Below are 27,920 nucleotides of genomic sequence, written 5' to 3' on the forward strand. Positions count from 1 at the left end.
TTTAAACTTTCCCACTGCATCATTTAATGTGGCCCGCAGAATCATTTCAACTTGCCCGCCGCATCATTTACATGTGGCCCGCAGAATCATTTGAACTGGACCATTATGTCATTTAATGTAGCCTGCTATATCATTTAAAGTGGCCCGCCGCATAATTTAAAAATGGCCATCTGCATAATTTTAACTTGCCCGCCACGTCATTTAAACTGGACCATCACATCATTTAAAATGGCCCACCACGTCATTTAAACTGGACCATCACATCATTTAAAATGGCCCACCACGTCATTTAAACTGGACCGTCACATTAGTTAAAATGGCCCGCCGCATAATTTAACTCGGCCAATCGCGTCATTTAAACTGGACAGTCATGTCAGTTAAGGTGGCCCGCCACATCCTTTTAAACTGGACAGTCATGTCATTTAACGTGGCCCGCCAACACATTTAAACTTGCCTGCCACCTCATTTCAACTGTACCATCACGTCAGTTCAGGTGACCTGCCGCATCATTTAAACTGGCCAGCCAAATCATTTTAACTGAACTGTCACATCAATAAAAGTGGCCTGCCACATCTTTTAAACTGGACCATATAATCATTTAAAGTGGCCCACCACATCATTTAAACTGGACCGTCCCATCAGTTAAATTGGCCCGCCATATCATTTAAACTGGACCGTCACATCAGTTAAGGTGGCCCACCGCGTCATTTAATCTGGTCTGCTGCATCATTTAAACTAACCAGCCGCATCATTTAATGTGGCTCGCCACGTGATTTAAACTTGACCGCAGCGTCATTAACCTGGATTGTCACGTCATTGAAATGTGCCTGCCGCGTCATTTAATCTGGTCTGCTGCATCATTTATACTAGCCAGCCGCGACATTTCAAGTGGCCCGTCGCATAATTGAATCAGGTCCGCTGCACCATTTAAACTAACCAGCCGCATCATTTAAGTGGCCCGGGCCCGCCACATCATTTAAACTTTCCCGCTGCATCATTCAAACTGGACCGTCATGTCATTTAAGGTAGCCTGCCACATCATTTAAAGTGGCCAGCTGGATCATTTAAACCCCCCCAGCCGCATCATTTGAACAGGACTGTCTCGTAATTTTATGTGGCCTGTTACTTCATCTATACTAGCCAGCCACGTCATTTAAACCCACCTGCTGCATCATTTAAAGTGGCCTGTCGCATCATTTAACCTGGTCCGCTGCATCATAAAGTGACCAGACGCGTCATTTAAACCTGCCAGCTATGTCATTTAAGGTGGCCCGCCACGTCATTTATTCTGGTCTGCTGCATCATTTAAACTAGCCAGTCGCGTCATTTGAAGTGGCCCGCCACGTCATTTAAACTCGCCAGCTGCGTCATTTAAAGTTGCAAGCCGCATCATTTAAACTGGACCATCATTTGACATGAACTGTTGCATTATTTATACTAGCCAGCCGTATCATTTAATGTGGCCTGCCAAATCATTTAAACCTGCCAGTTGCGTCATTTAAAATGGCCCGTCGCATCACTTAATCTGGTCCGCTGCATCATTTAATCATTAAAGTGGCCCGCCACATCATTTAAACTTGCCAGCTGCATCATTAAAACTGGATTTTCACGTCATTTAAGCTAGCCTGCACATCATTTAATCTGGTCCGCCGCATCATTTAAATTGGCCAGTCGCATCATTTGAAGTGGCCCGCTGCATCATTTAAACTCGCCAGCTCCGTCATTTAAAATTTGCCCGCCACATAATTTGAACTGGACCGTCAGGTCATTTAATGTGGCCTGTTGCATTATTTACACCGGCCAGCCGCTTAATTTAAAGTGGCCTGCCACATCTTTTAAACCTACCAGCTGTGTCGTTTACCGTGGCCCGTCGCATCATTTAATCTGGTCCGCTGCATCATTTAAACTAACCAGCCGTATCATTTAAAGTGGCCCATTGCGTCATTATATGTGGCCCTCCACATCAATTAAACTTACCCGTTGCATCATTTAAACTCGACCATCACGTCATTTGAGGTAGGCTGCCAAAACATTCAATGTTGCCCGCCGCAATCATTTAATCTGGACCGCCACTTTCATTTAAGGTGGCCTGTTGCATTATTTTTACTAGCCAGCCGCATAATTTAAGGTGGCCTGCCACATCTTTTAAACCTACCAGCTGCGTCATTTACCGTGGCCCGTCGCATCGTTTAATCTAGTCCGCTGCATCATTTAAACTAACCAGCCATTTCATTTAAAGTGGCCCATTGCGTCATTAAAAGTGGCCCTCCACATCATTTAAACTTACCCGTTGCATCATTTAAACTTGACCATCACGTAATTTGAGGTAGCCTGCCACAACATTCAATGTTGCCCGCTGCAACCATTTAATCTGGACCGCCACGTTCATTTAAGTGGCCTGATGCATTATTTATACTAGCCAGCCGCATAATTTAAGGTGGCCTGCCACATCTTTTAAACCTACCAGCTGCGTCATTTACCGTGGCCCGTCGCATCATTTAATTTAGTCCGCTGCATCATTTAAACTAACCAGCCGTATCATTTAAAGTGGCCCATTGCGTCATTAAAAGTGGCCCTCCACATCATTTAAACTTACCCGTTGCATCATTTAAACTCGACCATCACGTCATTTGAGGTAGCCTGCCACAACATTCAATGTTGCCCGCCGCAACCATTTAACCTGGACCGCCACTTTCATTTAAAGTGGCCTGTTGCATTATTTATACTAGCCAGCCGCGTAATTTAATCTGGCCTGCCACATCTTTTAAACCTACCAGCTGCGTCATTTACCGTGGGCCGTCGCATCATTTAATCTACTCCGCTGCATCATTTAAACTAACCAGCCGTGTCATTTAAAGTGGCCCATTGCGTCATTAAAAGTGGCCCTCCACGTCATTTAAACTTACCCGTTGCATCATTTAAACTCGACCATCACGTCATTTGAGGTCGCCTGCCACAACATTTAATGTTGCCCGCCGCAACCATTTAATCTGGACCGCCAATTTCATTTAAAGTGGCCCGCCACTCGTTTTGGAAAAATATCCATTATAATTACTATACAAAATGGGTTTTAATTGAGAATGTGAATCACCCCAGGAATCGGACGGACTCAGGGAGCGGTCAATCAGTCCAGCTGGGACAACATGATGTTCTTACCGGTGACTTAGCAGGGAGGGGCTGGGACTAAGTCTGTGGTCAAGTTTCATTAATGGACATTTTGCATGGAGTGAGCAGGAATGTAGGTTAAGGTGATTCCCATCTGCTGCTTTTTTCTCGTTGCATAAGCAGGGGCGGCGTGGTGATGCTGAAAAATGCATGAAGAGGAGGAGGATGATGATGATGAAGAGGTGGCGGTGGTGACCTGCAGACATGCAAATGAATCACAAAGGGGGCGGGGCCTGACTAACCAGGATTGATCATGTGATCCTTTGAACCGGGCTGACCTCCCGTGTGCCGCGACAGAAGCAGCAGGACTGGAGCGCCTGAAAGACGACACCCCCCGCGCCGCTCCTGCCAATGAGGGCGGTCACGTGACCAAACGTCCTGATGACCATATATGGCGTTAAGTTATCTTTACACAGTCTCAGCCCACTTTGAGCCATTTAAAAATTTTTTTGAGTGTGAATATCAAGATTGCAATATTATATTCCATCCGATATCACATCATCTCTGTATCGCCTTGTGGTGCTACAGTATCATATGACCAAAAATACATGGTCTTTTTTTCTGCAACATCAAGGTATATATTGACACTTGCATAGGTTTGGTGATAATGTTCCCCTTTTTAAAATTTTTCGTCATGTCACCCGCCGGACCCGCGGTTTATCCGCGGACTGCGCGGAAAAACCGCAAACCGCGCATCTCTAGCACACGCAAAAACGGGCTGCCAATGAATGCACGACTCTTGTGTGTGTGTGCGCGCGCGCGCGTGTGTGTGTGTGTGTGTTGCGCGCGCAGAGGTGGAGGGTGGGGGTCTCTCACATCTGGCTCTCCTTGTCACACATGCGCCCTTGACAGCCGCCCGCTGAGGAAGTACTACACGCGGAGTACTACACGCGGAATACTACACGCAGAGTACTACACGCGGAGTACCTGCAGAGCAACGTGACGTGACGTGACGCAGCAGGAGCTGCTTCACTGCGGCAGAACCAGGACCCCGTCCGGAGCCGCGGCGGCCGGTGGTTATTCGCCACCATGACGACGACGTGTCGGTGCGCGCCGCCGCCGCCGCCATGACGAGCCCGCGGAAGAGCGCCAAGCTCCAGCTGCGCCGCTCCATCAGCGAGCAGCTGCGGGACTCCACGTCCAAAGCCTGGGATCTCCTGTGGAAGAAAGTCCGCGACAGACGGCTGGCAGGTCAGAACCGCACAACAACACTCCCACGCGGCGTGCTTTTTTGTTTTTGTTTTTTGTGTGTGACGTCAGCAATTAGCGCCCGCACGCATGTGTTGTGTTGTTGATATTTTGGGAAGGTCGTGGTCACATTTAGCCCACCCGTAGGTAGGGGGGGGGGGGGCAAATATTTAAATATCACGCCAGGAGCACGTGACCCATTCCTTAATTTTTTTTAAATTTATTTATTATTTTTTAACGCGCTAAACACAAGTGAAAAGCGCATATGCAGAACACATGCCGGTGACGTCATCCTCTTTGTTGTCAACTAGCCACGCCCTCCAGGCCACACGTCACGCAGCGCCGACCAATAGGAAGCCGAGACTAATATATTTATGAGGGAGCATGTAGACGAGACGGTTGGTGGTAACCATGGTAACCGAGCGCTCTACTAAATAGCGATGAGTCCGCGAAACGAAAGTGAAAGTGAGCCCAGGGGATTAAAGTGATGACAGAGGTGTTTTTTTTAAGTTTGGTTGAGGTGGTTTTCCCGCGTTTGTGCAGATTTTAATTAGGATTCTTGGCTTCTCTTTTGATATTATGCTGTTTGTGTTGCTAATCTGTGATTATATTACAGTTTTATTGCTTTAAATACTATGCTTGCCGCCATTTAATAAATAAAGTACTATCTAATCTAATCTAATTTTAACATTGCTAACTTGTTAGCATGCTGATATTTTATGCTCATATTTTACCTCGTTTTATCCGGTTAAACCTAAAAATCATGGCTTTTGATAAAGTACTTGCCTCCATTTTAAAAGTATGCTAATTTGTTATAATGCTAACGTTAGCACGCTAATATTTTACGTTAGCATTTTACCTCATTTGATCCGTTTAAACTGGTTAATTATGGCTTTTGATACTGTACTTACCGCCTTTTTATCATTGCTAACTTGTTAACATGCTAATATTTTATGCTAGCACTTTACCCCGTTTTATCCATTTAAACCTGTTAATTATGTCTATTGATACTGTACTTGCCGGCATTTTAAAAGTATACGCACTTGTTTTGATGCGAACGTTAGCATGCTAATGTTTTATGCCATAATTTTACCTTGTTTTATCCGTTTAAACCTGTTTATGTCTTTTGATACTGTAGTTGTCGGCACTTTAAAAGTATACTAACTTTTTTTCATGCTAACATTAGCATGCTAATATTTTATGCTATAATTTACCTCGTTTTATGCGTTCAAACCTGTTATGTCTTTTGATACTGTACTTGCCGCCATTTTAACATTGCTAACTTGTTATCATGCTATTGTTAGCATGCTGATATTTTATGCTTTAATTTTACCTCGTTTTATCCGTTTAAATCTGTTGATCATGGCTTTTCATACTGTACTTGTCACCATTTTAAAAGTATGTTTGCTTTTCCTGTTATCATGCTAACATTAGCATGCTAATATTTTATGCTAGAATTTTACCTTGTTTTATCCGTTTAAACCTCTTAATGATGTTTTTTGATACTATACTTGCCGCCATTTTAACATTGCTAACTTGTTATCATGCTAATGTTAGCATGCTAATATTTTACGCCAGCATTTTACCTCATTTTATCCGTTTATGCCTGTTAATCATGTCTTTTGATACTGTACTTGTCGCCATTTTAAAAGTATGCTAACTTTTCCTGTTATCATGCTAACAGTGGAATGCTAATATTTTATGCTAGCATTTTACCTTGTTTTATCCGTTTAAACATGTTAATTATGTCTTTTGATACTATACTTGCCGCCATTTCAAAATTGCTAACTTGTTATCATGCTAATGTTAGCATGCTAATATTTTATGCTCACATTTTACCTCGTTTTATTTGTCTGAACCTGTTAATCATGGCTTTCGATACCGAATTCGGCACCATCTTAAAACTATGTTAGCTTATCCTGTATTAGCATGCAAAACAAAATAATGCTAAAAGTTTTATACTAGCATTTTGCTACTAATGTTATTTATTTAAACCTAAATTAACGTGGCTTTTGATAAATGGTGCCAATTTGGAGGTATGCTAATTTGTTATAATGCTAATGTTAGCACGCTAATATTTTACGTTAGCATTTTACCTCATTTGATCCGTTTAAACTGGTTAATTTTGGCTTTTGATACTGTACTTACCGCCTTTTTATCATTGCTAACTTGTTAACATGCTAATATTTTATGCTAGCACTTTACCCCGTTTTATCCATTTAAACCTGTTAATTATGTCTTTTGATACTGTACTTGCCGGCATTTTAAAAGTATACGCACTTGTTTTGATGCGAACGTTAGCATGCTAATGTTTTATGCTATAATTTTACCTTGTTTTATCCGTTTAAACCTGTTTATGTCTTTTGATACTGTAGTTGTCGGCACTTTAAAAGTATACTAACTTTTTTTCATGCTAACATTAGCATGCTAATATTTTATGCTATAATTTTACCTCGTTTTATGCGTTCAAACCTGTTATGTCTTTTGATACTGTACTTGCCGCCATTTTAACATTGCTAACTTGTTATCATGCTAATGTTAGCATGCTGATATTTTATGCTTTAATTTTACCTCGTTTTATCCGTTTAAATCTGTTGATCATGGCTTTTCATACTGTACTTGTCACCATTTTAAAAGTGTGTTAGCTTTTCCTGTTATCATGCTAACATTAGCATGCTAATATTTTATGCTAGAATTTTACCTTGTTTTATCCGTTTAAACCTCTTAATTATGTTTTTTGATACTATACTTGCCGCCATTTTAACATTGCTAACTTGTTATCATGCTAATGTTAGCATGCTAATATTTTACGCCGGCATTTTACCTCGTTTTATCCGTTTATGCCTGTTAATCATGTCTTTTGATACTGTACTTGTCGCCATTTTAAAAGTATGCTAACTTTTCCTATGTTATCATGCTAACAGTGGAATGCTAATATTTTATGCTAGAATTTTACCTTGTTTTAACCGTTTAAACCTGTTAATTATGTCTTTTGATACTATACTTGCCGCCATTTCAAAATTGCTAACTTGTTATCATGCTAATGTTAGCATGCTAATATTCTATGCTAGCATTTTACCTCGTTTTATTTTTTTGAACCTGTTAATCATGGCTTTCGATACCGAATTCGGCACCATCTTAAAACTATGTTAACTTATCCTGTATTAGCATGCTAACAAAATAACGCTAAATGTTTTATACTAGCATTTTTCTACTAATGTTATTTATTTAAACCTAAATTAACGTGGCTTTTGATACTTGGTGCCAACTTGGAAGTATGCTAACTTGTCCTATGTTTTCATGCTAATGTTAGCATGCTACCACTTTAGCTCATTTTATCCGTTTTAAACCTAACATGTATAGCTTTCAATGCTTTGACACACCATATTAAAACTATGTTAACTTATCTTATATTAGCATGCTAACAAAATAATGCTAAACGATTTAAACTAGCATTTTTCTACTAATGCCATTTATTTAAACCTAAATTAGCGTGGCTTTTGATAGTTGGCGCCAACTTGGAAGTATGCTAACTTGTCCTGTGTTTTCATGCGAACCTTAGCAAGCTAACATTTGATGCTGGCATTTTAGCTCATTTTATCCGTTTAAGCCTAAAATGTATAAATTTTGATGCTTTGACACGCCATATTAAAACTATGTTAACTTATCTTATATTAGCATGCTAGCAAAATAATGTTAAAGTTTTTTATCCTAGCATTTTTCTACAAATGTTATTTATTTAAACCTAAATCAACGTGGCTTTTGATACTTTGGCGCCAACTTGGAAGTATGCTAACTTGTACTATGTTTTCATGCTAATGTTAGCATGCTACCATTTTAGCTCATTTTATCCGTTTTAAGCCTAACATTTATAGCTTTCGATGCTTTGACACGCCATATTAAAACTATGTTAACTTATGTTATATTAGCATGCTAACAAAATAATGCTAAACGATTTAAACTAGCATTTTTCTACTAAGGCCATTTATTTAAACCTAAATTAGCGTGGCTTTTGATAGTTGGCGCCAACTTGGAAGTATGCTAACTTGTCCTGTGTTTTCATGCTAACCTTAGCATGCTAACATTTTATGCTGGCATTTTAGCTCATTTTATCCGTTTAAGCCTAAAATGTATACATTTTGATGCTTTGACACGCCATATTAAAACTATGTTAACTTATCTTATATTAGCATGCTAGCAAAATAATGCTAAAGTTTTATCCTAGCATTTTTCTACAAATGTTATTTATTTAAACCTAAATCAGCGTGGCTTTTGATACTTTGGCGCCAACTTGGAAGTATGCTAACTTGTACTATGTTTTCATGCTAATGTTAGCATGCTACCATTTTAGCTCATTTTTTCCGTTTTAAACCTAACATGTACAGCTTTCGATGCTTTGACACGCCATATTAAAACTATGTTAACTTATGTTATATTAGCATGCTAACAAAATAATGCTAAACGATTTACACTAGCATTTTTCTACTAATGCCATTTATTTAAACCTAAATTAGCGTGGCTTTTGATAGTTGGCGCCAACTTGGAAGTATGCTAACTTGTCCTGTGTTTTCATGCTAACCTTAGCATGCTAACATTTTAGCTAATTTATCCGTTTTAAGCCTAAAATGTGTAGATTTCGATAATTTGACACGCCATATTAAAACTATGTTAACTTATCTTATATTAGCATGCTAACAAAATAATGCTGAAATTTTATATTAGCATTTTTCTACTAATGTTATTTATTTAAACCTAAATTAACGTGGCTTTTGATACTTTGGCGCCAACTTGGAAGTATGCTAACTTGTCCTATGTTTTCATGCTAATATTAGCATGCTACCATTTTAGCTAATTTTATCCGTTTTAAGCCTAAAATGTATAGATTTTGATGCTTTGACATTCTATATTAAAACTATGTTAACTTATCTTATATTAGCACGCTAGCAAAATAATGTTAAAGTTTTATCCTAGCATTTTTCTACAAATGTTATTTATTTAAACCTGAATTAGCGTGACTTTTGATACTTGGCGCCAACTTGGAAGTATGCCAACTTGTCCTGTGTTTTCATGCTAACCTTAGCATACTAACATTTTATACTGGCATTTAAGCTCATTTTATCCATTTTCAGCCTAAAATGTATAGCTTTTGATGCTTTAACACGCCATATTAAAACTGTTAACTTATTTTATATTAGCATGCCAGCAAAATAATGCTAAAGTTTTATCCTAGCATTTTTGTACAAATGTTATTTATTCAAATCTAAATTAGCGTGACTTTTGATACTTGGCGCCAACTTGGAAGTATGCTAATTTGTCCTATGTTTTCATGCTAATCTTAGCTTAGCATGCTAGCATTTTAGCTAATTTATCCATTTAAGCCTAAAATGTATAAATTTTGATGCTTTGACACGCCATATTAAAACTATGTTAACTTATCTTATATCAGCATGCTAGCAAAATAATGCTAAAGTTTTATCCTAGCATTTTTGTACTAATGTTATTTATTTAAACCTAAATTAACGTGGCTTTTGATACTTTGGCGCCAACTTGGAAGTATGCTAACTTGTCCTATTTTTCATGCTAATCTTAGCATGCTAGCATTTTAGCTAATTTATCCGTTTTAAGGCTAAAATGTATAGCTTTTGATGATTTGACACGCCATATTAAAACTATGTTATCTTATCTTATATTAGCATGCTAGCAAAATAATGCCAAAGTTTTATCCTAGCATTTTTCTACAAATGTTATTTATTTAAACCTAAATTAGCGTGACTTTTGATACCTGGCGCCAACTTGGAAGTATGCTAATTTGTCCTATGTTTTCATGCTAATCTTAGCTTAGCATGCTAGCATTTTAGCTAATTTATCCATTTAAGCCTAAAATGTATAAATTTTGATGCTTTGACACGCCATATTAAAACTATGTTAACTTATCTTATATCAGCATGCTAGCAAAATAATACTAAAGTTTTATCCTAGCATTTTTGTACTAATGTTATTTATTTAACGTGGCTTTTGATACTTTGGCGCCAACTTGGAAGTATGCTAACTTGTCCTATTTTTCATGCTAATCTTAGCATGCTAGCATTTTAGCTAATTTATCCGTTTTAAGGCTAAAATGTATAGCTTTTGATGATTTGACACGCCATATTAAAACTATGTTAACTTACCTTATATTAGCATGCTAGCAAAATAATGCTAAAGTTGTATCCTAGCATTTTTCTACAAAGGTTATTTATTTAAACCGAAATTAGCTTGACTTTTGATACTTGGCGCCAACTTGGAAGTATGCTAACTTGTCCTATGTTTTCATGCTAATCTTAGCATGCTAGCATTTTAGCTAATTTATCCATTTCAAGCTTAAAATTTATAGATTTTGATGATTTGACACGCCATATTAAAAGCATGTAAACTCATCCTATGTACTGTAGTATGTTGGAATTGTTCCTTCTATCACCATCCGTCATTGTCGCAGGGAGAAAAACAAAGTCATTATAGTGAAACTAAAAGGAACAAGCGGTAGGAAATGGATGGATATATATTTATGTATATATGATATGAATTATATACAATATTTGTCAAAATCATGTCGGAAAAAGGTATTTTCGTGTGTACACTCAAACATTACTTGGCGGTTTAGCTCGGTTGGTACAGCGGCCGTGCCAGCAACTTGAGGGTTGCAGGTTTGATTCCCGCTTCTGCCGACCGAGTCAATGCCGTTGTGTCCTTGGGCAAGACACTTTACCCACCTGCTCCCAGTGCCACCCACACTGCTTTAAATGTAACTTAGATATTGGGTTTCACTATGTAAAGCGCTTTGAGTCACTAGAGAAAAGCGCTATATAAATATAATTCACTCACTCACTACTTTTTTTTTTTTGTTGATAGTTTGATCTTTTTCTCCTGGAAAAAAATTATTTTTATGGTGGATATACATGTTGCATGTGCGTGTTTATGTTTGTTTTTGATTCGACCCGCGTGTGCACGCGTAGTGTTATTTTTATTGTGAAAAGCCGGAACAGGTTAGGCGTCACTTCCGGTGATTATTGCAGTGCCGCCAGCTTGCCTCTGGAGGGCAGACTCGTCATCTTTAACTTCCTCTCCCGAGATTTTTGTGGCCTCAGGTGTTGGTTGCCGCGGGTGGGCGGAGTCAATTTTGATTGGCCCGCCCGGAGGTGGGCGTGGCCCACGTCCAGTGAGGGCGTGTCGGAGGAATTCCACAGTTTTCACGCGGGGGGACGCGGAGGTGGAGGTGTGTGTGTGTGTGTGTGTGTGTGTGGGTGCGTGGAGACATGTCACGCAGTCCCACTCCCGCCGTCACGTCCACGGCCACGGCCACGGAGACAAAGGACGACAGCAGCGAAAGCAGCAGCGAGGGTGAAGCCAGCTGCCTGGGCGCCATGACGCGGGACGGCCAGGACCACTATCTGCGGCTAGGCCACACCCCCCGCCGTCGCTCCGCCCTCCGCCTGTCGCGCGTCATCGCCCGCCAGCAGCTGCTGCGGAGGCTGCAGCAAGGTAGCGACATGTCCGCCGCCTGGGTCCGGGGGGTGCAGTCTAAAAGGGCTGTCAAACAGGAAGTGAACTGGGAAGAGGTTTGGCGAGTTTGTTTTGAAGGGAAAGATAAAATATCAGTGAGTAGCACTGTTAGCACCAAAGTGTTAGCGCACCTGTGTTAGCATAGCACTGTTAGCACAAATGTGTTAGTGAAGCAATGTTGGCGCAGCAGTGTTAGCACTAAAGTGTTAAAGAAGCACTGTTAGCACTAAAGTGTTAGCGAAGCACTGCTAGTGCACCTGTGTTAACACTAAAGTGTTAAAAAGCACTGTTAGCACTAAAGTGTCAGCGCAACACTGTTAGCACAAATGTGTAAGCGCAGCAATGTCAGCACTGAAGTGTTGGTGCGGCAGTGTTAGCGCACTTGTGTTAGCATAGCAGTGTTAGCGAAGCACTGTTAGCACCAAAGTTGTTAGCGCACCTGTGTTAGCACTAAAGTGTTAAAGAAGCACTGTTAGCACTAAAGTGTAAGCGAAGCACTGCTAGTGCACCTGTGTTAGCGTTAAAGTGTTAAAGAAGCACTCTTAGCACTAAAGTGTTAGCACAACACTGTTAGCACAAATGTGTTAGCGCATCAATGTCAGCACTGAAGTGTTAGTGCAGCAGTGTTAGCGCACTTGTGTTAGCATAGCAGTGTTAGCGAAGCACTGTTAGCACAAAAGTGTTAGTGCACCTGTGTTAGCATAGCAGTGTTAGTAAGTCACTGTTAGCACAAATGTGTTAGTGAAGCAATGTTGGCGCACCAGTGTTAGCACTAAAGTGTTAATGAAGCACTGTTAGCATTAAAGTGTTTGCGGAGCACGGCCTGTGTTAGCACTAAAGTGTCAGCACTGAAGTGTTAGTGCAGCAGTGTTAGCGAAGCACTGTTAGCGAAACACTTTTAGCACAAAAGTTGTTAGCGCACCTGTGTTAGCACTAATGTGTTAAAGAAGCACTGTTAGCACTAAAGTGTAAGCGAAGCACTGCCAGTGCACCTGTGTTAGCACTAAAGTGTTAAAGAAGCACTGTTAGCACTAAAGTGTCAGCGCAACACTGTTAGCACAAATGTGTAAGCGCAGCAATGTCAGCACTGAAGTGATGGTGCGGCAGTGTTAGCGCACTTGTGTTAGCATAGCAGTGTTAGCGAAGCACTGTTAGCACAAAAGTTGTTAGCGCACCTGTGTTGGCGCAGCAATGTCAGCACTTAAGTGTTGGTGCAGCAGTGTTAGCGCACCTGTGTTAGCTTAGCAGTGTTAGCAAAGCACTGGTAGCACAAAATGGTTAGCGCAGCACTGTTAGCGCACCTGTGTTAGCACTAGCACTAAATGTTAGTGAAGCACAGTTAGCATAAAAGTGTTAGTGCACCAGTGTTAGCATAGCAGTGTTAGTAAAGCACTGTTAGCGGAAATGTGTTAGTGAAGCACTGTTGGCACAGCACTGTTAGCACTAAAGTATTAACAAAGCACTTTTATCATTAAAGTGTTAGCGCGGCACTGCTCGTGCACCTATGTTAGCACAGCAGTGTTAGCACTAAAGTGTTAAAGAAGCACTGTTAGCACTAAAGTGTCAGCGCAACATTGTTAGCACAAATGTGTTAGCGCATCAATGTCAGCACTAAAGTGTTGGTGCGGCAGTGTTAACGCACTTGTGTTAACATAGCAGTGTTAGCGAAGCACTGGTAGCATAAAAGTGTTAGCGCACCTGTGTTAGCACTAGCACTAAATGTTAGTGAAGCACTGTTAGCATAAAAGTGTTAGCGCACCTGTGTTAGCATAGCAGTGTTAGTAAGTCACTGTTAGCACAAATGTGTTAGTGAAGCACTGTTGGCACAGCAGTGTTAGCACTTAAGTATTAATGAAGCACTGTTAGCATTAAAGTGTTAGCGCAGCACTGTTAGCATTGCGGTCTTAACATAGCAGGGTTAGCGCAGCAGTATTAGCGCGGTAATGTTAGCTCAGCAGTGTTAGCGCAGTACTGCTAGTGCAATTTTCACTACAAATTGTCGTGTAATTTGCAGACAAAACATACACATACTAAGTAATGAACTCATAAATACTTCACTAAAACAACATAAAAACTACATCAATATACTACTTGATATAATCAAAGTACTTTACAAACAAAACATAAAAACTACAAAAACATTGTTCAATGTACTCGTAAATACTTCACTAACACAACATATAAACTACATAAATATACTACTTGTTGTACTCATGAAGTACTTTACAAACACAACATAAATATACTACTTGATGTACTCATCAAATACTTTACAAACTACACATAAACTACACAAACATACTTGATGTACTCATTAATACTTTACAAACACAACAAACTACACAAACATACTTGATGTTCTCATAAATTCTTTACAAACACAACAAACTACACAAAAATGCTTCATGTACTCATAAAATACTTTACAAACACAACAAACTACACAAACATTCTTGATGTACTCATTAATACTTTACAAACAACAGAAACTACACAAGCATACTTAATGTTGATGTACTTATAATTTACAAACACAACATAAACTACACAAACATACTTGATGTACTCATCAAATACTTTACAAACAACACAAACTACATGAACATACTTGATGTACTCATTAATACTTTAAATTCACAACACAAACATACTTGATGTACTCATCAAATACTTTACAAACACAACATAAACTACACAAACATACTTGATGTACTCATTAATAATTTAAAAACACAACAAACTACACAAACATACTTGATGTACTCATTAATACTTTACAAACAACATAAACTACACAAACATACTTGATGTACTCATCAAATACTTTACAAACAACACAAACTACATGAACATACTCGATGTACTCATTAATTCTTTAAATTCACAACACAAACATACTTGACGTACTCATCAAATACTTAACAAACACAACATAAACTACACAACATAAACTACACAAACATACTTGATGTACTCATTAATACTTTACAAACAACAAACTACACAAACATACTTAATGTTGATGTACTTATAAAATAATTTACAAACACAACATAAACTACACAAACATAGTTGATGTACTCATCAAATACTTTACAAACTAAACATAAACTACACAAACATAGTTGATGTACTCATCAAATACTTTACAAACACAACATAAACTACACAAACATAGTTGATGTACTCATAAAATACTTTACAAACACAACATAAACTACACAAACATACTTGATGTACTCATTAATACTTAACAAACACAACAAACTACACACACATAGTTGATGTACTTGACATATAAACTACACAAACATACTTGATGTAGTTGAGAAACATGAAGTAGAGTGGATGGAGGTGAACAATCATGTCATAACAACAGGAGGGTGCATTATGTCTTGGCTCTGTGCGCTGACTTCCCAGACGTGTGAAGTGCTGCATTGTTTGTGTTGTCATCAGCTGGCCTCACTTCCTCTACTTCCTGTCACATGATCCCACTTTTCCCCGGGGCGTCGACACCACATCCTGGCGGCGTGACGCTGGGATGCAGGCTGGCGTGACGTAAAAAATTGTTAATAATACAAAACCCCAAACCAGTAAAGTTGGCACGTTGTGTAATTTGTAAATAAATACAGAATACAACTTTCTGGGTGTTGTTGATAAATGGCTGTGGCTTTGCATTGTAGGGTTTTAACTGGCACTTACAAATGTCGCGGGAAACTTTAGTTACTGACAGTGGTTTTGTGAAGTGTTCCTGAGCCCATGTGGTGATATCCTTTACACGCTGATGTGGCTTTTTGATGCAGTACCGCCTGAGGGATGGAAACTGTAATATCATGGCTTACGTGCAATGACTTCTTCAGATTCTCTGAACCTTTTGATGATATTACGGAGTGTAGATGGTGAAATCCCTAAATTCCTTGCAATAGCTGGTTGGTCCCTTGGATCCACAAGGGTCTTAGTCATGAAAATGGTCAAAATAAGTCACATTTTATTATGATTATTATTTTATATTTTTTTCATCAGTGTGTGAATGGGTGAAATTGACGTTAACAATTGTTAATAATACAAAACCCCAAACCAGTAAAGATGGCACATTGTGTAATTCATAAATAAAAACAGAATACAAGTTTGTGGGTGTTGTTGATAAATGGCTGTGGCTTTGCATAGTAGAGTTTTAACTTGCACTTTCAGTCCATGTTAGATGATTCCGGGCCCAGCGAAGCCGGCGGCGTTCCCGGGTGTTGTTGATAATTGTCTTTGGCTTTGCACTGTAGAGTTTAAACTTGCACTTAACAGTCCATCTTAGATGATTCCGGGCCCAACGAAGCAGGCGGCGTTTCCGGGTGTTGTTGATAAATGGCTTTGGCTTTGCATTGTAGAGTTTTAACTTGGACTTACAAATGTCGCGGCCAACTGTAGTTACTGACAGTGGTTTTCGGAAGTGTTCCCGAGCCCTTGTGGTGATATACTTTCTCCAGATTCTCTGAACCTTTTGATGATATCACGGAGCGTAGATGGTGAAATCCCTAAATTCCTTGCAATAGCTGGTTGGTCCCTTAGATCCACAAGGATCATAGTCATGAAAATGTTCAACATAAGTCACATATTATTATTATTATTTTATATTTTATTCATGTGTGTAAATGGGTGAAAGTGACGTTAAAAATTGTTAATAAAACAAAACCCCAAACCAGTAAAGTTGGCATGTTGTGTAGTTCGGGAATAAAAACAGAATACAACTTTCTGGGTGTTGTTGACAAATGACTGTGGCTTTGCATAGTAGAGTTTTAACTTGCACTTACAGATGTTGCGACCAAATGTTGGAGGTTTTCTGAAGTGTTCCCGAGCCCATGTGGTGATATCCTTTACATGCTAATGTGGCTTTTTGATGCAGTACCGCCCGAGGTATGGAAAGCGCGTAATATGGCTTAAGTGCAGTGATTTCTCCAGGTTTTCTGCATTTTATGATGATATTACGGAGCGTGGATGTTGAAATCCGATGGTTGAGTAATGTTGTTCTTGCTCAGGCATTTGTTGACAAAGTGGTGACCCTCGCCCCGTCCTTGTTTGTGAATTTCATGGAAGCTGCTTTTATACCCAATCATGGCACCCACCTGGTCCCAATCAGCCCGTTCACCTGTGGGATGTTCCACATAAGCGTTTGATGAGCATTTCCTCAGTCTTTTTTGCCGCCTGTGCCAGCTTTCTTGAAACATGTTGCAGGCATCCAATTCCTCTCGTCTTTGCAGTCTATTGAGTTGAACATAAGACGTGTGTGTGTGTGTGCGTGCTAATAGAGGGTGAGTAGAGAAGCGTGGCCCGCAGGCAGGGCAGCGGCGTGCTCGGTCTTGTCCCGCCCTATTTCGTCTCAGTCGGCTTCATCACGTCGCGTGAGGTTTGCAAAAAAAAAAAAAGATCCAAGAGGCGAGCTGAAGAATGTGAGGACGGGGACAAGTCGGGTCCTGCTTTGCTCGTTGGTTTTGTTTTGTTACAGCTGCCAATCAAAATAGAACAATCCTAATAATACATCATTTTTTTATTTGGATCGCCTTTAAAATGTTAGTTTGGATTTGATCTCTATCGTTTTTCTCTCATATTTCAGGACCCAGTAAGAACTGTCAGCTGTTATGTGACGTCATAGGGAGAAGGGGCGTGGGTTAGAGCTCCCTCTGCTGGAGAGTAGGCACCATGACCACAACCCGTCTACTGTCCGACCTACAAAGTATGCTTCTTTATAGTAATAATGACATTATATTTATGGATATAAAATAATAATTATTGATTACTATTAAAAATATTTGCATTATAATAATGAATATTGAATTTTTTATGATGAATATGATTTGTTGTTAACATAATAGGTACTACTACAACAAATTACTATACAGTAGTAATAATTGTTATATATAATAATAGTTATTTTATAATACATATTTTAGTACGCTATTTTATGTATGATAATAATATGATTAATAACATTAACAGTATTAGTAATTATAATAGCTATATATGTAGTTATGTAATAATAATAATGAATGATTAGTTTTCATAGTATTTGCATTAATGTAATTATTATTATTTTTATTAATCATACGATTTGACATTAATATAATTATTATATAATTGGTATATATGATAATTAAATTATGTATTATGATTAATAATACTAGTCTTATGTATAATTAACATTAATGCAATATTGATGATAATTATATCATTAATTAGTACTTGCATTAATATCATATTTTTATGAAAATATTTGTCATTGATATAATAAATACTACTACTAATTATTATATAGCAGTAATAATCGTTATATATAATAATATAATTGTTATTGATTATATAATACTTATTAGTATGCTGTTTTTGTTTGATAGTCTTATTAATAAACGTAATGACATTTTCATAATTGATATAAATATCTATGAATGATTATTAATATTATTTACCTTGATAGAATAAAAAATATATTTATGAATAATATAATTTGTCATTAATAACATAAATATGACTAATTATGATAATACAATTGTTATATATTATAGCATGCTATTTTTTATAATTAATACGAATAATAACATTATTGCAATATTATGATTATATATATAATTATGTAATAATAATTATTGATTAATATTATTATTTGCGTAGCTGAGATAGGCGCCAGCGCCCCCCGCGACCCCGAAAGGGAATAAGCGGTAGAAAATGGATGGATAATACATCTTATTTTTATGAATAGTTGGATTTGTCATTAATAACATGATAAATGCCATCATTAATAATTATTAAGAAGTAGTAATAATTGTTTCATACAGTCGTTACATATTATATAATATTTATTATTTGAATGCTATATTTTATTTATGATATGATTCATAACATTAATGCAGTATTATTAATATTTAATATTATTGATCATTATCATTATTTGCATTAATATATTAAATATTATTTTATGAATAATCAGATTTGTCATTAATAAAATAATAATTACTACTAATAATTATTAATATACAATAGTAATAATTGTTATATATATATTATATAATTGTTGTATATCATAATACTTATTAGTATGCTATTTTATTTACAATGATATGATAACAATATTACAATATTAATGAAAATGTGTATATATGTATATATAATATAAGGGTTAGTGTGTGTGCCTCACAGTAAGAGGGCCTTGGGTTCAATTCCTTGGTCTTTGCATGTGACTTTGGGGGTTTTGGGGATAAGTTGATTGGCAACACTAACTGGTCTGTGACGTGCAGCTGGGATAGGCTCCAGCACCCCGAGAGGGACAAGCGGTAGAAAATGGATGAACAGATAAAGTGGTGGTCCTCTAAGCGTCTGTGACATGTTCAGTCTGGCAACTTCCTGTTGCACTTTTTATCTGGCGTGGCGTTCGGGAGGCCTGGGAAAAAAGGAGGACAGGAAATGATGTCACTGTTGAGAATGAAGCCCTCGTGTCTGAGACCATGAACTTCTTCCACTAAACTCTGAACACAGTCTACAACTACATCCATAACATTCTACAACTACATAATAATTTCCGCCTGATTTTAGCTGAGATAGGCACCAGCGCCCCCCGCCACCCCAAAGGGAATAAGCGGTAGAAAATGGATGGATGGAATTTCATGGCCGCAACACGTGCCAAAGTAGTTGGGAAAGGGCATGTTCACCACTGAGTTACGTCACCTTTTCTTTTAACAACACTCAATAGACGTTTGGGAACTGAGGAAACTAATTGTTGAAGCTTTGAAAGTGGAATTCTTTCCCATTCTTGTTTTTTGTAGAGCTTCAGTCCTTCAACAGTCCGGGGTCTCCGCTGTCCTATTTTACGCTTCACACATTTTCCATGGGAGACAGGTCTGGACTGCGGGCCAGGAAAGTACCCGCACTCTTTTACTATGAAGCCACGCTGTTGTAACACGTGGCTTGGTATTGTCTTGTTGAAATAAGCAGGGGCGTCCATGAAAAAGACGACGCTTATGTTGTTCCAAAACATGTATGTACATTTCAGCATTAATGGTGCCTTCACAGATGTGTAAGTTACCCATGCCTTGGGCACTAATGCACCCCCATACCATCACACATGCTGGCTTTTGAAGTTTGTGTCGATAACAGTCTGGATGGTTTGCTTCCCCTTTGGTCCGGATGACACGATGTGGAATATTTCCAAAAACAATTTGAAATGTGGACTCGTCAGACCACAGAACACTTTTCCACTTTGCATCAGTCCATATTAGATGATCTCGGGCCCGGTTTTTCTGGATGTTGTTGATAAATGGCTTTCGCTTTGCATAGTAGAGCTTTAACTTGCACTTACAGATGTAGCGACCAACTGTATTTGGTGACAGTGGTTTTCTGAAGTGTTCCTGAGCCCTTGTGGTGATATCCTTTAGAGATTGATGTCTGTTTTTGATACAGTGCCGTCTGAGGGATCGGAAATGTTGGTTTCCGGCCATGCTGCTTACGTGGAGTGATTTCTCTAGATTCTCTGAAACTTTTGATGATATTATGGAGCGTAGATGTTGAAACCCCTACATTTCTTACAATTGCACTTTGAGAAACGTTGTTCTTAAACTGTTTGACTATTTTCTCACGCAGTTGTGGACAAAGGGGTGTACCTCGCCCCATCCTTTCTTGTGAATTTTTTGGGAAGCTTTTTTTATACCCAATCATGGCACCCACCTGTTCCCAATTAGCCTGCACACCTGTGGGATGCTCCATATAAGTGTTTGATGAGCATTCCTCAACTTTATCAGTATTTTTTGCCACCTTTCCCAACTTCTTTGTCACGTGTTGCTGGCATCAAATTCTAAAGTTAATGATTATTTGCAACAACAAAAAAATGTTTGAGTTTGAACATCAAATATGTTGTCTTTGTAGCATATTCAACTGAATATGGGTTGAAAAGGATTGTGTGTGTGTGTGTGTGTGTGTGTGTGTGTGTGTGTGTGTGTGTGTGTGTGTGTGTGTGTGTGTGTTGGCACCCCACTTGTGTCAGGAATGACTTTTGTTGTGCGCTTGTGAAGGCAGACATTCACACATTCATGTTGTCATGCCTTCATGCCAGCAGGCCGCCTGGATTAGCGCCCCCGTGTGTGTGACAGCAACATGGCGGCCTGCTCATTCATCCACTGATTAAATTCTGGGCCCAGGAACAAAACGCGGCTTTGTTCACACACACACACACACACACACACACACACACACACACACACACACACACACACACACACACACACACACACACACGTTTTACATCATGTAGGCAGAAAAATATTGAAAATGAGTAAATATAATTTGTACATCATTTTAGATATTCCAGACAGTATTATTTATTAGTACATTTGTATTAGTTACTGTTGCTTATGATTGTACATTTTTAGTTTTTGTATTGTATTATTGTATTTATTAGACATAGTGAACCTCATGCCGTGTCCAGTCTGAACATTTTTACTACTTTAGCAACTTCACCGGGGTTTTTTTGGGCTATTGTTTTGGATGTAGTTGTAGATTGTTTTGGATGTACTTGTAGATTGTTTTTGATATATTAGTAGATTGTTTTTGATGTAATTGTAGACAGTTTTTGATATGGTTGTAGATTGTTTTGGATGTAATTGTGGATTGTTTTTGATGTAATTGTAGATTGTTTTGGATGTAGTTGTGAATTGTTTTGGATGTACTTGTAGATTGTTTTTGGTATATTAGTAGATTGTTTTTGATGTAATTGTAGACAGTTTTTGATATGGTTGTAGATTGTTTTGGATGTAATTGTGGATTGTTTTTGATGTAGTTGTAGACTGTTTTGGATGCAGTTGTGAATTGTTTTGAATGTACTTGTAGATTGTTTTGATGTATTAGTAGATTGTTCTTGATGTAATTGTAGATTTTGGATGTAGTTGTAGATTGTTTTGGATGTAGTTGTGGGTTGTTTTTGATGTAGTTTTAGATTGTTTTTGATGCAGTTTTAGACAGTTTTCGATGTAGTTGTAGATTGTTTTGGATGTAGTTGTGAATTGTTTTGGATGTACTTGTAGATTGTTTTTGGTATATTAGTAGATTGTTTTTGAAGTAATTGTAGACAGTTTTTGATATGGTTGTAGATTGTTTTGGATGTAATTGTGGATTGTTTTTGATGTAGTTGTAGACTGTTTTGGATGCAGTTGTAAATTGTTTTGAATGTACTTGTAGATTGTTTTTGATGTATTAGTAGATTGTTCTTGATGTAATTGTAGATTTTGGATGTAGTTGTAGATTGTTTTGGATGTAGTTGTGGGTTGTTTTTGATGTAGTTGTAGATTGTTTTTGATGCAGTTGTAGACAGTTTTTGATGTAGTTGTAGATTGTTTTGGATGGAGTTGTGGATTTTTTGATGGAGTTGTAGACTGTTTTTGATGTAGTTGTGAATTGTTTTTGATGTAGTTGTACATTGTTTTTGATGTAGTCATAGCCTGTTTTTAATGTAGTTGTACATTGTTTTTGATGTAGTTGTGCATTGTTTATGATGTAGTTGTACATTGTTTTTGATGTAGTTGTAGATTGCTTTTGATGTAGTTGTTGACTGGTTTTGATGTAGTTGTAGACTGTTTTTGATGTAGTTGTAGACTGTTTTGGATGTAGTTGTAGATTGTTTTGGATGTAATTGTATATTGCTTTTGATGTAGTTGTTGACTGTTTTTGATGTAGTTGTGGATTGTTTTTGATGTAGTTGTAGATTGTTTTAATGTAGTTGTAGACAGTTTTTGATGTAGTTGTAGATTGTTTTGGATGTAGTTGTAGACGTTTTTTTACAAAGTTGTAGACTGTTTTGGATGTAGCCGTAAATTGTTTTTGATATATTAGTAAATTATTTTTGACGTAGTTGTAGACGGTTTTTGATGTATTTGTAAATTGTTTTTGATATAGTTGTACATTTTTTTGGCGTAGTTGTAGACTGTTTTTGATGTAGTTGTAGATAGTTGTTTTTGTTGTAGTTTTGCATTGTTTTTTATGTGGTTTTATAAGTTGTAGTTTTTTTACGTCGATGTACATAGTTGTTTCGGTGTAGGTAGTTTTCGATGTAGTCGGAGATTGTTTTTGATGTAGTTGTACATTGTTTTTGATGTAGTTGTAGATTGCTATTGATGTAGTTATTGACTGGTTTTGAAGTAGTTGTAGACTGTTTTTGATATAGTTGTAAATTGTTTTTGACGTAGTTGTATATTGTTTTTGACGTAGTTGGAGACTGTTTTTGATGTAGTTGTAGACTCTTTTTGATGTAGTTGTATATTTTTTTGATGTAGTTGTAGATTGTTTTTAATGTAGTTGTAGACTATTTTGGATATAGTTATAGATTGTTTTGGGTGTAGTTGTAGGTTGCTTTTGATATAGTTGTTGACTGTTTTTGATGTAGTTGTAAATTGTTTTCGATGCAGTTGTAGATTGTTTTCGATGCAGTTGTAGATTGTTTTTGACGTAGTTCTAGACTATTTTTGATGTAGTTGTAGATTGATTTGATGTAGTTGTAGATTTTTTTGGACGTAGTTGTAGACTGTTTTGGATGTAGTTGTAGATTGTTTTGGAGGTAGTTGTAAATAGTTTTTGATATAGTTGCAAATTGTTTTTGACGTAGTTGTAGACTGTTTTGGATGTAGTTGTAGATTGATTTGGAAATAGTTGTGGATTATTTTGGATGTAGTTGTAGATTGTTTTGGATGTAGTTGTAAATTGTTTTTGATGAAGTTGTAGGTTGTTTTTGTTGTCGTTTTGCATTGCTTTTTATGTGGTTTTACAAGTTGTAGTTTTTTTTACATTGATGTGCATAGTTGTTTTGGTGTAGGTAGTTTTCGATGTAGTTGGATATTGTTTTTGATGTAGCTGTGAATTGTTTTAGATGTATTTATAGATTGTTTTAATGTAGTTGTAGACTGTTTTGGATGTAGTTGTAGGTTGTTTTTGTTGTCGTTTTGCGTTGTTTTTTATGCGGTTTTAGAAGTTGTAGTTTTTGTACGTAGATGTAAATAGTAGTTTTCGATGTAGTTGGAGATTGTTTTTGATTAGTTTATGTTTTCAATGTGTGGCTGTAGATTGTTTTTGTTGAAGTTTTTTTAAAATCTAAGTAAAAAAAGAAATCTGGATTACTCAACTGCTATGCTGTGTGCGTGTGTGCGTGTGTGCGTGTGTGCGTGTGTGTGTGTGTGTGTGTGTGTGTGTGTGTGTGTGTGTGTGTGTGTGTGTGTGCCGACCAATGAAGGGAAGATAAGAGTCCAGCTGACCTCCAAGGCGGAGACAAGCTTGTGTGAAAGGAGTCATTTCCTGTGTGACGTCCAGGCCGAGACCATGTGATGTGGACTTGTAGTGTGGAGGCAAGTGTGGGAGGACTCTGACCAGGACAAGAGACCCTCGTTACAACCTGAGAGTGGAGGTGTGAGGGAGGAGGATGGAGGCAAGTGTGGGAGGACTCTGACCAGGACAAGAGACCCTCGTTACAACCTGAGAGTGGAGGTGTGAGGGAGGAGGATGGAGGCAAGTGTGGGAGGACTCTGACCAGGACAAGAGACCCTCGTTACAACCTGAGAGTGGAGGTGTGAGGGAGGAGGAGGAGGAGGATGAAGACGGGACATCCATGAGCCATGAAGTCTTCAAGTAAGCTTCTTGTCCTCCATTAGAAGGTGGAGGCGTGATGGAGATGAGAGGAGGACAGCCGAGGAGGGACGTCACGTCTTGTCCTCCTCCATGAAGACTTCTTTTCATTTATTTTTATTTTCCTTCATTCTGATTGGCTGCTTTTTTACAGCAAATAATTCTGTTGCCGTGCAGAATTGAGTCCCGGGCTTCCATTTTATTGTTGGCATAGTTGACTTGGACGAGCGTCTCACTCCCTTGAGGAGACCCGGGACCCCTATGGGACCTTTACGGGGCCTCTATGAGACCTTTACGGGGCCTCTATGGGACCTTTAAGGGACCTCTATGGGACCTTTACGGGGCCTCTATGGGACCTTTACGGGGCCTCTATGGGACCTTTACGGGGCCTCTATGGGACCTTTACGGGGCCTCTATGAGACCTTTACGGGGCCTCTGTGAGACCTTTAAGGGGCCTCTATGGGACCTTTACGAGACCTCTATAAGACCTTTACGGGGCCTCTATGGGACCTTTACGGGGCCTCTATGGGACCTTTACGGGGCCTCTATGAGACCTTACGGGGCCACTATGAGACCTTTACGGGGCCTCTATGAGACCTTTACGGGGCCTCTATGGGTCCTTTACGGGGCCTCTATGGGACCTTTTACGGGGCCTCTATGGGACCTTTACGGGGCCTCTATGGGACCTTTATGGGACCTCTATGTTTTTGATATAGTTGTAGATTGTTTTTGACGTAGTTGTAGGTTGTTTTGGGTGTAGTTGTAGACTGTTTTTTATGTAGTTGTAGACTGGTTTGGATGTTGTTGTGTATGATTTTGGATGTAGTTGCAGACTGTTTTGGATGTAGTTGTAAGTTGTTTTGGATGTAGTTGTAAGTTGTTTTGGATGTAGTTGTAAGTTGTTTTGGATGTAGTTGTAGACTGTTTTTTATGTAGTTGTAGACTGGTTTGGATGTTGTTGTATATGATTTTGGATGTAGTTGCAGACTGTTTTGGATGTAGTTGCAGACTGTTTTGGATGTAGTTGTAAGTTGTTTTGGATGTAGTTGTAGACCGTTTTGGATGTAGTTGTAGACAGTTTTGGATGTAGTTGTAGACAGTTTTGGATGTAGTTGTAGACAGTTTTGGATGTAGTTGCAGACTGTTTTTGATGTAGTTTTACACTGTTTTGGATGTAGTTGTTGACTGTTTTGGATGTAGTTTTATACCGTTTTTGGATGTAATTGTAGGTTGTTTTGAATGTAGTTGTGGATTGTTTTGGATGTAGTTGTAGACTGTTTTTAATCTAGTTATAGACTGTTTTAGATTTAGTTGTAGACTGTTTTTGATCTAGTTGTAGACTGTTTTTGACATATTTGTAGACTGTTATTTATGAAGTTGTAGACTGTTTTTGACATATTTGTAGACTGCTGTTTATGTAGTTGTAGACTGTTTTTGATCCAGTTGTAAACTGTTTTTGATGTAGTTGTTGACTGTTTTTGATGTAGTTGTAGACTGGTTTGGATGTAGTTGTAGAATGTTTTGGATGTAGTTGTAGATTGTTTATGATATACTTGTAGGCTGTTTTTGGTGTAGTTGTAGACTTTGATGTAGTTGTAGACTGTTTTAGATGTAGTTGTGGATTGTTTTGGATGTAGTTCTACACTTTTTGATGTAGTTGTAGACTGTTTTTGATTTAGGTGTAGATTGTTTTTGATGTAGTTTCGTATCGTTTTGGATTTAGTTGTAGACTTTTTAATGTAGTTGTAGACTGTTTTTGATGTAGTTGTAGACTGTTTTTGATGTAGTTGTAGACTGTTTTGATGTAGTTGTAGACTGGTTTGAATGTAGTTGTGGATTATTTTGGATGTAGTTGCAGACTGTTTTGGATGCAGTTGTGGATTGTTTTGGATGTAGTTGTAGATTGTTTTTGGATGTAGTTGTCGATTGTTTTGGATGTAGTTGTAGACTGTTTTGGATGTAGTTATGTATTGTTTTGGATGTAGTTGTGGATTGTTTTGGATGTAGTTGTGGAATGTTTTGGATGTAGTTGTAGACTGTTTTGTATGTATTTGTGGATTGTTTTGGATGTAGTTGTAGACTGTTTTTGATGTAGTTGTAGATTGTTTTGGATGTAGTTGTAGACTGTTTTTGAATAGTTGCACATTTTTTTATTGAAGTTGCACATTTTATGTAGTTGTCGACTGTTTTGGATGTAGTTTTAGATTGTAAATATTTTTTGGGATTTTCTGGAGTGTTCCTGAGGCCATATGGTGATATCCTTTACACACTGATGTCGCAATCTGATGCAGTACCGCCTCTGCATTGATTTCTCCAGATTCTCTAAACCTTTCGATGATATTATGGAGCATCGATGGTGAAATCCCTGAATTCCTTGCAATAGCTGCTTGAGAAATGTTGTTCTTAAACAATTTGCTCCGGCATTTGTTGACAAAGCGGTGACCCTCGCCCCCTCCTTGTTTGCGGATTGTCATGGAAGCTGCTTTTACACCCAATCATGGCACCCACCTGTTCCCAATTACCTGTGGGATGTTCCCAATAAGTGTTCGGTGAGCGTTCCTCAACTTTCTCAGTCTTTTTGACCACTTGTGCCAGCTTTTTGGGAAACACGTCGCAGGCATCCAATTCCAAATGAGCTAATATTTGAAAAAAAAATGACATCTTGTTTGCAGTCTACTCAATTGAATATAAGTTGAAAATGATTTGTTTTAGTCTCTTTTTATTTAGCATTTACACGTGACAACTTCACTGTTTTTTATTTTATATTTGATTTAAATGTGCACCTAATTAAATGACCATATTTGTCCGTTAACATAATTTAATGCAATATTTATTCAACTGATTCCTTTTGAACATTTACTGTATGACCTGTTGTGTTCATTTCCCCACCCAAACGTGCAAATATTGATTTCCGCAGACTTTTCTAGAACAAACGCGCTCGTTGGCGGCGCCATGGCGACTAGGTGTGTTTAAAAAAGCCGCTCATAAACACGCACCGTCGCACATGTTGATGGAAAAATAAAAGCGGTAAAAGCGGAGGGCAGTAAAGGGGCCTAATGGGCCGCGTTGCCGTGGAGACGGCGCGGCGTGCTCCTCTCAGTCACACTTCCTGTCTTCCCACTCGCATCATTCCTGACAATTCCCAGAGCACCAGCCAATTCCGCCCCCAGACGCTAGGAATGCTGGGACGGCGTGTGGGCGGGGACTTCTTTTTTTAACGCCGGCGCTTTTCCCGCCTTCTTGCAGAGCTGGAGGCCAAGGAGGCGTGTGATTGGCTGAGGGCGGCCGGGTTCCCTCAGTACGCGCAGCTCTACCAAGGTAACGTGCACCTCCTTTGTTTTCTTTTTACCTTCTGACTTTCCCTGCGTCTCCTCCCCGTCTTCTGGCGGCAC

At 38.4% G+C, this 27,920-nt stretch overlaps 1 protein-coding gene across 5 annotated transcripts in view; it reads left to right on the top strand.

Annotated features, from left to right (window-relative positions):
• Positions 1-4,001: 4,001 nt before the first annotated feature.
• Positions 4,002-27,920, top strand: part of LOC133550771 (stAR-related lipid transfer protein 13-like) — a 54,619-nt gene continuing 30,700 nt past the window's right edge. The window contains exons 1-3 of one of the 5 annotated variants that reach the window (XM_061896796.1): positions 11,757-11,871; positions 24,140-24,531; positions 27,775-27,846. In XM_061896796.1, the coding sequence (XP_061752780.1) occupies positions 24,519-24,531; positions 27,775-27,846 (85 nt within the window). In that variant the 5' untranslated portion in view covers positions 11,757-11,871; positions 24,140-24,518. Of the gene's footprint in view, positions 4,357-11,594; positions 11,872-11,910; positions 11,988-24,139; positions 24,532-25,146; positions 27,078-27,774; positions 27,847-27,920 lie in introns of those variants that run through there. The other 4 variants (XM_061896794.1, XM_061896793.1, XM_061896797.1 and 1 more) reach the window with 4 other exon arrangements.

The sequence above is a fragment of the Nerophis ophidion genome, linkage group LG04 (genome assembly GCF_033978795.1).
Source record: "Nerophis ophidion isolate RoL-2023_Sa linkage group LG04, RoL_Noph_v1.0, whole genome shotgun sequence".
NCBI classification, from domain to species: Eukaryota; Metazoa; Chordata; class Actinopteri; order Syngnathiformes; family Syngnathidae; genus Nerophis; species Nerophis ophidion.